The sequence below is a fragment of the Symphodus melops genome (assembly GCF_947650265.1).
Source record: "Symphodus melops genome assembly, chromosome: 18".
Classification (NCBI taxonomy): Eukaryota; Metazoa; Chordata; class Actinopteri; order Labriformes; family Labridae; genus Symphodus; species Symphodus melops.
In genome coordinates this window covers 626,804-636,803 of record NC_136708.1, presented here as the reverse complement: position 1 = coordinate 636,803, position 10,000 = coordinate 626,804, and the positions used below count along the sequence as shown (strand labels likewise).

Sequence of the window (10,000 nt, the reverse complement as noted above, 5' to 3'; positions counted from 1 at the left end):
GGTGAGAGCCCGCGTGCGTCTTCGGTACCTGCTTTGAAAAGCGAAAAACAACGACCCGCAGTGACGTCACTCACGTCATTTATCACCGCAAGGCTAACAACAGCTAACTGCTAATTTATGCTAACCGGTCCTTCAGACTCGACATGAAATAATCCGTTTAAATATCATTTCTTTAATAAATAATCCGTTTAAATATCATTTATTTAATAAATAATCCGTTTAAATATCATTTATTTAATAAATAATCCGTTTAAATATCATTTATTTAATAAATAATCCGTTTAAATATCATTTCTTCAATAAAGAATCAGTTTAAATATCATTTCTTTAATAATCCGTTTAAATATCATTTATTTAATAAATAATCCGTTTAAATATCATTTATTTAATAAATAATCAGTTCAAACATGATATATTATTAAATAATGAAACTTTAAAGTGTTCTGCTCCTCTGACAGGGCGCCACCTAGCGTACAGACAATAAACAACACATTGCTTTTTAAACACTAAGTATATTTATTATATTTATACTTTGATAGGAACCTTGTTGGGTGACGTCACAGGTGATGAATCAGATGTCGTTGAGCTGCTGGTGTCTGACGGTCATGTTTGAGCTCTTATTATTATTATTATTATTATTATTATTATTATTGTGACTCATGTTGGTTTGTCTTCTTCTTGTCATGTCGTCTCACAATATGAAGACTAAATGGTTCCTCTGATTTCAAACATGGACACCTCTGAGTCTTTTATCATGACTCTTTAAAACACGATCAAACTCAAACATGGTGGACTCTTTGAAACTGAAGCAATAAATGAAACGATATAAAGATGTAAAGTACGAGGTGGTGTTGACACCTTCAGACTCTCACGCTGCTCCTTCTCGCGCTCACAGCATCCTTCATGTCCCACATTTCTAAATGTGTTTTTTTCACAGAGATAAATATCGTTTCTACGCCTGCATGCTGCGGGTTCGCTTCGACGAGAACAAGAATGAGAAGGACATGGTGAAGGCCACCGCCATGCTGAAGGCGGGAGAGGAGGAGTTCTGGGCCAAGCAGCATCCGCAGCCCTACATCTTCCCCGACTCCCCCGGAGGGACGTCCTACGAGAGATACGAGTGCTACAAGGTGACCCTGAACGTAGACGTGTGTGTGCTGCTTACAGGAAGGTCGTACAGCAGGTCAAAGGTCACGAGTGCTCTGTGTCTCCTTTCAGACTCCTGAGTGGCTGCTGGACCACTGGCACCCCTCGGAGAAGGCCATGTATCCGGATTACTTCTCCAAGAGAGAGCAGTGGAAGAAGCTGAGGGCGCAGAGCTGGGACAAGGAGGTGAGCGCTCCCGGCGTGGTCACACGGAACGCGGCGTGGTCACGTGGCGTGTTCGAACTTCAGAGAGTGTCACTGAGACGTCAGCCGTCTTCTTCTGGAACGCCGACGTGTTTGTGCCGTCATGAACGAGTGTGGCGTCACCCGACCCGTGAGCGTGACGGCTCCTTGCACCATCGTCTGTCGGCGTCCTCTGCAGCACGGCGGGTCGGCTGGAGGCCAGTAATTAGACAGATCCGCTCGCCACAGAGCGAGATGATCCGACGTGTAGAACGTAAACAGGGTGTTTTATTCTGAAAATATCGGTGTCTGACTTCCTGTGTATGTGCGGAGCGGAGGCTGCGTGATATTTAGTTGGTACGCCGCTCGCAGTGAGAGCAGAGCCACGCCATAGCGCTGTCCCTACGCAGACAGCGAGCGCTGTGATTGGTCCGCTGGTATCGTAGGGTTAGGGTTAGAACTCTGCTCCAACCTCACCATGATCAGCTCGTGTTTCAGTCGCCATGGTTTCCTGTAGCACAGACGCGCGGCGTGCTCGTGAGTTCCACGTCCTGTCACAAAATAAAGAGGAAGGTGGTGACGGCGTTCAGCCGAGGCTCTTTGTTAGGATCCAATCAGACGTGTTTCTGCTTCCTGTCTGCAGGTGACCCAGCTGCAGGCTGAGACTGGACCTGAAGGCATCAAGACCGAAGCCCTCCCTCCAGCCCGCAAGGAGGGCGACCTCCCCCCTCTGTGGTGGCAGTTTGTCACCCGACCCCGGGAGCGTCCCACATAAACCCCGCCCCCTCCCGTCTCTGACCTCTGAATCGGCGTGTAAAGGAGCTTTCTGTCTTTACTGATCCAATAAATCTGTTTGTGAGTCAAACGTGTCCCGTCATGATTCCTCTCAGCAGACGCTGCTTTCAACCAATCAGACGTGCCCGAGGATGTCTGCAGAGTCCAGGATGTGTTCGCTATGATTTTTAATAATAACACATTTAATTTACAGGCGCCTGTCAAGGTCACCTTACAGAAGAACAACATCAGTGAGGTCAGACAGAATGACCTGCAGGATCAATAACTTTAAAGAAAAGACAGATTTTGTACTTTAGAAACTGTTTCATGTTGTGATTTAAAGTTTCATCACAGAACAGAAGATCTTAATCAATGAATGTTTATTGGTCCCTGTTCAACCTTTGCATCTTCACCGTCCAATCAGCATCGTGTTCCCGACGGCTCGATGTACGTGAGCGTGATTTCTCCTCAGAGCAGAGGTCAGAGGTCACTCAGAGCAGCAGATTCAGTAAGGACTGTTCACCACAGTCCTTAGAAACGTCATTGCTCATGTTGCCATGGTGATAAACGCTCCGTCACTACGGCGACAGGCCGGGTCTGAAGTTGCTGGGTCGAATCATCATGGTGACCGCCTTCAGAGAGTAAAAGTCTGATTCTGTCCAGGAGAACCACACCATGCCGTCCGGTCCGAGCAGGTTCTGAGCTTTCAGAGAGTAGTGCCCCCCCTGGTGGACAAGAAGAGGGTTAATCTTAATGTTCCGTCCTTCCACGTGCTGCATGGCGCTCTGTCCTACCTCATAGTAGACTCCATTGAGGTTGGCGTAGAAACACTGATGGTACCACCAGCCCGCGTGGCTGATCTCGGCGCAGAGGTTTCCCGTGTCTGGCGTGCTGAAGATCTGCTGGTCATGGTACCACCCGAATGAGTCCTTCGCCGTACCGTTGAACCCGGACACGTGGAGGCGGTAATGGTTCTCCTCGTCGTCGACCCTGCAGGGTGAGACGAGAAAACAGACGAACACGTCTTCTTAGAAACTCTCTTAAATTCTGAATGTGTTTTCTCACTCGTGCACGATGTTTGATACTTCCTGAACTCCACGCTCGCACATCCTTCACAGCGAGCGTCCCATGGATGACGGTCCCAGTGTGTTCCTGCAGGGGGCGCTGGAGTCCCCCGTGTGTCCCTGTAGGGGGAGCTGGAGTCCCCCGTGTGTCCCTGCAGGGGGCGCTGGAGTCCCCTGTGTGTTCCTGCAGGGGGCGCTGGAGTCCCCCGTGTGTCCCTGCAGGGGGAGCTGGAGTCCCCTGTGTGTTCCTGCAGGGGGAGCTGGAGTCCCCCGTGTGTCCCTGCAGGGGGCGCTGGAGTCCCCCGTGTGTGCCTTCAGGGGGCGCTGGAGTCCCCCGTGTGTCCCTGCAGGGGGCGCTGGAGTCCCTGTGTGTCCCTGCAGGGGGCGCTGGAGTCCCCCGTGTGTCCCTGCAGGGGGCGCTGGAGTCCCCCGTGTGTGCCTTCAGGGGGCGCTGGAGTCCCTGTGTGTCCCTGCAGGGGGCGCTGGAGTCCCTGTGTGTCCCTGCAGGGGGCGCTGGAGTCCCCCGTGTGTCCCTGCAGGGGGCGCTGGAGTCCCCCGTGTGTCCCTGCAGGGGGTGCTGGAGTCCCCCGTGTGTCCCTACAGGGGGCGCTGGAGTCCCATGGATGGCGGTCTCCGTGCTGGAAATGCTGTCTCAGGCTAACTTTGAGTCAAGCTAACGACAGGCTGAGAGCTGAGGCGGGTTTTAAGCCTCCTGACAAACCGTTACACGGCGCCCACCTGTCAATCAGCTCAGCTACACGCCTTATTGTGAATAACTCTGATCCTTCATCCAATCAAAACTGCTGAGTCATCAAAACATTCCCCCCGTACAGTGTGTGTGGATGGAGACATGAGCTAATCACACCTATTTGGTTTTTTGAAGCAGGCTGTAAACATGTTCATGTCTGCTGTAAAAACAGGCTGTTTGAATGGGTGTGTATGTGACTTCCTGTGCTGCTGCAGCCAGCCTCTAGTGGACACTCCAGGAACTGCAGCCAGCCTCTAGTGGACACTCCAGGTACTGCAGCCAGCCTCTAGTGGACACTCCAGGAACTGCAGCCAGCCTCTAGTGGACACTCCAGGAACTGCAGCCAGCCTCTAGTGGACACTCCAGGTACTGCAGACAGCCTCTAGTGGACACTCCAGGTACTGCAGCCAGCCTCTAGTGGACACTCCAGGTACTGCAGCCAGCCTCTAGTGGACACTCCAGGAACTGCAGCCAGCCTCTAGTGGACACTCCAGGTACTGCAGCCAGCCTCTAGTGGACACTCCAGGAACTGCAGCCAGCCTCTAGTGGACACTCCAGGAACTGCAGCCAGCCTCTAGTGGACACTCCAGGTACTGCAGCCAGCCTCTAGTGGACACTCCAGGAACTGCAGCCAGCCTCTAGTGGACACTCCAGGTACTGCAGCCAGCCTCTAGTGGACACTCCAGGTACTGCAGCCAGCCTCTAGTGGACACTCCAGGAACTGCAGCCAGCCTCTAGTGGACACTCCAGGAACTGCAGCCAGCCTCTAGTGGACACTCCAGGAACTGCAGGATGTTACACTTCAGCACTGGAGGTTACTGCTTGGTTAACTTGAGGTGAACTTGAGTTTGATTTTGGCGCCTTTACTTTTGATCTTCTGATTTGACTTCGTTCATGACGTAATGTTACCATGGCGTCGTGGCGTTTAAAAAGATCTCCTCGCCTGCTCGTGTCTGAACATGTTTTATAACCACATTATGACGTGTTTCTGTCTTCACCTGTCACTCTACCTGAACGTGCGGTACTGGGCGTGTCTGTGGGTGTTGCTCCAGTCCTGCAGCTCGATACGCAGGCTGTAGTGTCCCTGGTTGGACAGCAGGTGGAGCTGTTGGTTACCCAGCCAGTGTTCTCCTCGCGGCTCGCCGAAACCTTCCCGGTACTCCATCCAGCCCCGGTTAAAACTGACCGAGCCGTCGAGCCGGCGCTGCAGCACCGTCCAGCCGCCACCTGACGCACAGACAAGAACAAGCATGACGTCACGAGAGCTACCAGGCTTCGTGTGTGTGTGTGTGTGTGTGTGTGTGTGTGTGTGTGTGTGTGTGTGTGTGTGTGTGTGTGTGTGTGTGTGTGTGTGTGTGTCTCACCTTCTGTCTCCATGTCACAGTAGACCGGTCTGGAGGAACCTGGTGACAAGACGATACTGTACACACCAGAGCGGCGGACGCCATTATGATACAGAGACGCACAGTCTGAAGGACAGAGAGACAGGTGTGCTCCTTCTGAGGGACACACACACACACACACACACACACACACACACAGAGGTTTGCAGGCTGCTAGGATCAACTGGCCTTTGGAGTCAGCCTCCACTGGTCATTTGAGGAACTGCACTTTCTGTTTGTTACCTGGTGGCAGCGTGTCCCTCATGCTGAGCAGCGACGTGGTTCTGATGACGTTGATCTTGCAGCCCGTGTTCAGGCTCATCCGCTGCACGCTCGCTGACAGGTTACCGAGCTGAGCCTGCAGCTCAGACAGCAGCGCGGCGTGCACGTGCAGCAGCGTGTCCGTCTTAGCCTGATGCAGCTCCAGGGCGTGTAGCCGCTGGTCAAGAGTCGGGGGTGAAGTCACGTTCTCTTCACTCTGAGAGAAATAAAAAGGAAAGAAGGAGACTTTCGATGTTTACTCTTCGACCTTCAGAGCAGAACAAACTCTCTCTTTGGACACACCCCCTTCACCCTCAGCCTTCAGGATTTCACAGATCAGACCTGATTGTCTTTGGCCGCAACGTTGACAAAAGTTGGCAGATATTTGAGCGGGCTGCAGCGTGGGACGCATGAGGACGTCGAGCGTTGAGGACCTCGAGCGTGAGGACGTCGAGCGTGAGGACGTTGAGGACGTCGAGCATGAGGACGTCGAGCATGAGGACGTCGAGCGTTGAGGACGTCGAGCGTTGAGGACGTCGAGTGTTGAGGTCACATAGGTCGTTGAGGACGTTGAGCGTTGAGGACACTTAGGTCGTTGAGGACGTCGAGCGTTGAGGACATTGAGCGTTGAGGACGTCGAGCGTTGAGGACGTCGAGCATGAGGACGTCGAGCGTTGAGGACGTCGAGCATGAGGACGTCGAGCGTTGAGGACATCAAGCGTTGAGGACGTCGAGCGTTGAGGACGTCAAGCGTTGAGGACGTTGAGCGTTGAGGACTTTGAGCGTTGAGGACATTGAGCGTTGAAGACGCCGAGCGTTAAGGACGTCGAGTGTTGAGGACGTCGAGCGTTGAGGTCACTTAGGTCGTGGAGGACGTCGAGCATGAGGACATCGAGCGTTGAGGACGTCGAGCCTTGAGGACGTCGAGCATGAGGACGTCGAGCGTTGAGGACGTTGAGGACGTCGAGCGTGAGGACGTCGAGCGTTGAGGACGTTGAGGACGTTGAGGACGTCGAGCGTTGAGGACGTCGAGCGTTGAGGACGTCGAGCGTTGAGTACGTCGAGCATGAGTACTTCGAGCGTTGAGGACGTCGAGCGTTGAGGTCACATAGGTCGTTGAGGACGTCGAGGGTTGAGGACACTTAGGTCGTTGAGGACGTCGAGCATTGAGGACGTCGAGCGTTGAGGTCACATAGGTCGTTGAGGACGTCGAGGGTTGAGGACACTTAGGTCGTTGAGGACGTCGAGCATTGAGGACGTCGAGCGTTGAGGTCACATAGGTCGTTGAGGACGTCGAGCGTTGAGGACACTTAGGTCGTTGAGGACGTCGAGCGTTGAGGACGTCGAGTGTTGAGGTCACATAGGTCGTTGAGGACGTTGAGCGTTGAGGACGTCGAGCGTGAGGACGTCGAGCGTTGAGGACGTCGAGCGTTGAGGTCACATAGGTCGTTGAGGACGTCGAGCGTTGAGGACGTCGAGCGTTGAGGACATTGAGCGTTGAGGACGTCGAGCGTTGAGGACGTCGAGCGTTGAGGACGTCGAGCGTTGAGGACATTGAGCGTTGAGGACGTCGAGCATTGAGGACGTCGAGCGTTGAGGACGTCGAGCGTTGAGGACGTCGAGCGTTGAGGACGTCGAGCGTTGAGGACGTCGAGCGTTGAGGTCACATAGGTCGTTGAGGACGTCGAGCATTGAGGACGTCGAGCATTGAGGACGTCGAGCATTGAGGACGTCGAGCATTGAGGACGTCGAGCGTGAGGACGTCGAGCGTTGAGGACGTCGAGCGTTGAGGTCACATAGGTCGTTGAGGACGTCGAGCGTTGAGGACGTCGAGCGTTGAGGACGTCGAGCGTTGAGGACATTGAGCGTTGAGGACGTCGAGCGTTGAGGACGTCGAGCGTTGAGGACATTGAGCGTTGAGGACGTCGAGCATTGAGGACGTCGAGCGTTGAGGACGTCGAGCGTTGGTAAAGACGTCTCAACAAGAAGTCTTTAACGCCGACTACGTTCAGAACTGTTTTTGCAGATTTCTCAGAATTCAGTTTGAGAACTCTGCGAGTGAAACCAGCTGGAGGAGGCTCCGCCCCCTTTCGTGACCCCAGTTTACAAAGAGTCCTTCAGACTGCACCACTGAGGCTCTCTGATGAAGTCCTCCTTTAAAAAAAGAAAAAGAAAGCTGTCTCCTCAAGTCAGCGACAGGTTTAAGTGGATTAGAGACCAAGGTCATCCCGGGGACGCGGCGGTCCAGGAAGCAGCTCTGTGGGCCGGGCGGCCCGGATGAAAGGTTTGCAGCTGATCCTGTTAGCGCTCAGGGTTAAGGAGGACTTAGTGGGTGTGAAGACAGAGAGATAAAGAGAAACAGCCAGATAAAAGCTGCCTGTATCGATGTTGTCTTACCGTAAAACGCCAAAGAGAAGCCCCTCCCACTTTGAGGCCCAGCTGACTCTGCAGCAGGTAATTACAGGCTGCCATCTAAACGCACTGAAGGGAATAAAAGGCTGCTTCTAATGATCGCACACGTCCACCACTGCGTACATTTCTGCCCCTCACGCCCTCTGACCTTGCTGGCAGCCCACGCTGTGATTGGCGTGCTGAGGGCAGAAAGACGAGGCAGGTGAAGGAGGACTTTAAAAACCCACAACTCACCTGCACCTGCAACGACACAGGCCGAGGATTTACCGTACGACCCCCGACCCCCGACCTCTGACCCTGACCTCTGACCCCGACCCCTGACCTCTGACCCCTGGTCTGTGTACCCAGATGTTGGGACGTATGCTTGTCTGTAACCTTTCAGACGGCTCAGCTCGTCGTTCTACTCACAAAGACAAAGAGGAGCGAGTCGCCGCGGCGCGGCGCCGTACCTGCAGCTCCAGCGCCTTCACGCGATGGCGGTGGCTCCTCAGCTCCTCCTGCAGCGCTGACACGGTCTCGCTCAGCTCATCCAGCTGTTCTTTTCTGTTCTGGTTCTCGAGCAGCCAATAAGAGATGTCGTCCGTGCAGCGGAACATGTCCGGGCAGCGTTTGTGGGACGCTCCCCCCGTCACGGGAGGCAGCGTGGCCACCAGCCGACACTGACCGTTAGACGTCAGCTGGCCGCTGTACTCGCCGCACTGCTCCGACAGACTCTGGTTGAGGCGTTCTCCAGCGTTGCTGCTGCGCATCACGGGTGGACGCTCGGGGTGCGTTTCCCTGAGGGTGGACGTAGGATGCCAGTCGGCGTCCTCATAGTTGTCCTTGTGGATCTCTGGAAGGTCCCAGTTTGCGTCCTGGACTTCTCTGCCTGTGTGGAAGTTCATGTCTGAAGCGTCTGAGCGTGCGTCTGCGAGGGAGAGCGAGGGAACACCTGCATGGCGTCGGACATCGGAGAGTTCATCAGAGGCAGCCGAGTCTCCAGAAAGCAGCCGGAGCCACCAGCAGGTCAGTAAAACAAACGTCCACTTCATTCTGGAGTCTCTGTCCCGTTCAAGCATGACGGCACAAAGAGGTCCAGAGTCTGACCCCGTCGACCTCTGAGTCATCTCTGACCTGTTCCTGCGGAGCGGCGTGGGGTTCAGAGGAGGTCAGTGAGCGCCTCGCTCTCTTGTGGTCGGGTGAAGGTGAAGACTCAGAGATCATTCAGGCTCCTCCTCCTCAGACCGAGGAGGTGACGTCCTTAAACGCACCCTGCACAGCGTCTCAGAGACGAGCCCGGCGTTCTTCTTTTAAAGGTCGAGCAGGAGGACGGAAAGAGTCTCCGGTGTCATCCAGGTCAAAGGTCACACATTAAGTTGATGTGAAAGTCCCGTTGCTCGTGTCCCAGCATCCTCGCCGCTCGCTCTCCTCCTGAATGGAAAAGTCCGAGGCGGGCCAGCAGACTGTTTGGATGTGGCTCCGGCTCTGACATCTTATCCAGATAATCCTCTGAGAGGATTGGAAAGTAATAGATTACTTTTAACAGGATCTGAGAAATGTGGCAGTAAGAGGAGAGGATCCTCCTCCTGCTGGGATCTACAGGTGGACTCAGACCTCATCAGGTCTACGTCCCTTCCAGGATGTTCTGGGTCCAGCCGTGATGTGGCGGACTAACGTCCAATCAGAGCGGCCCATGGTGCGTCCTGACCTGGCTGCTTTCCATGCTGAGGAGAAGCAGCTTTACTCGGAGCTCGCTCCGGGTGTCTGACCTTCTTACAGCTGAGCTCCTCCTTCACGCAGGGGCGTCCCTTGGACCCCACGTCACATCTCCAATTAGGCCCCGCCCCCTCTGCTAATGGAGCTACGTGTGATTGAAACTGTGAACTCGTCATTGTTTTATATTTCACTGATAAAACAAAGACCAGCTTTTTCTCTTCGTCCACCGTCGACCTTCAAAGACTTTGAAGGTCGACCTTGAAGGTCGCGGCGAGTCCTGAAGAGGAGCAACATGACCACAAACAAAAAGTCTCACAAGGTCACAAAAACCCCCC

At 54.0% G+C, this 10,000-nt stretch overlaps 2 protein-coding genes across 2 annotated transcripts in view; one reads left to right on the top strand and one right to left on the bottom strand.

Moving 5' to 3' along the window:
- The window catches only part of ndufb9 (NADH:ubiquinone oxidoreductase subunit B9), a 2,342-nt gene extending 148 nt beyond the window's left edge, over positions 1–2,194 (top strand). The window contains exons 1-4 of the mRNA XM_079368198.1: position 1; positions 938–1,130; positions 1,219–1,332; positions 1,973–2,194. The exon at position 1 is cut by the window's left edge and continues 148 nt beyond it. Of these exons, the coding sequence (XP_079224324.1) occupies position 1; positions 938–1,130; positions 1,219–1,332; positions 1,973–2,104 (440 nt within the window). The 3' untranslated portion in view covers positions 2,105–2,194. The remainder of the gene's footprint in view (positions 2–937; positions 1,131–1,218; positions 1,333–1,972) is intronic.
- Positions 2,195–2,627: 433 nt separating this feature from the next.
- LOC306839918 (fibrinogen C domain-containing protein 1-like) lies at positions 2,628–9,210 on the bottom strand. Its single transcript, XM_079368865.1, has 6 exons — positions 8,420–9,210; positions 5,541–5,775; positions 5,280–5,414; positions 4,926–5,142; positions 2,898–3,093; positions 2,628–2,828 (listed from the first exon to the last, which is right to left on the bottom strand). The coding sequence occupies exons 1-6, from the start codon at positions 9,074–9,076 to the stop codon at positions 2,682–2,684; spliced, it is 1,587 nt and encodes a 528-aa protein (XP_079224991.1). The 5' UTR covers positions 9,077–9,210; the 3' UTR covers positions 2,628–2,681.
- Positions 9,211–10,000: the final 790 nt, after the last annotated feature.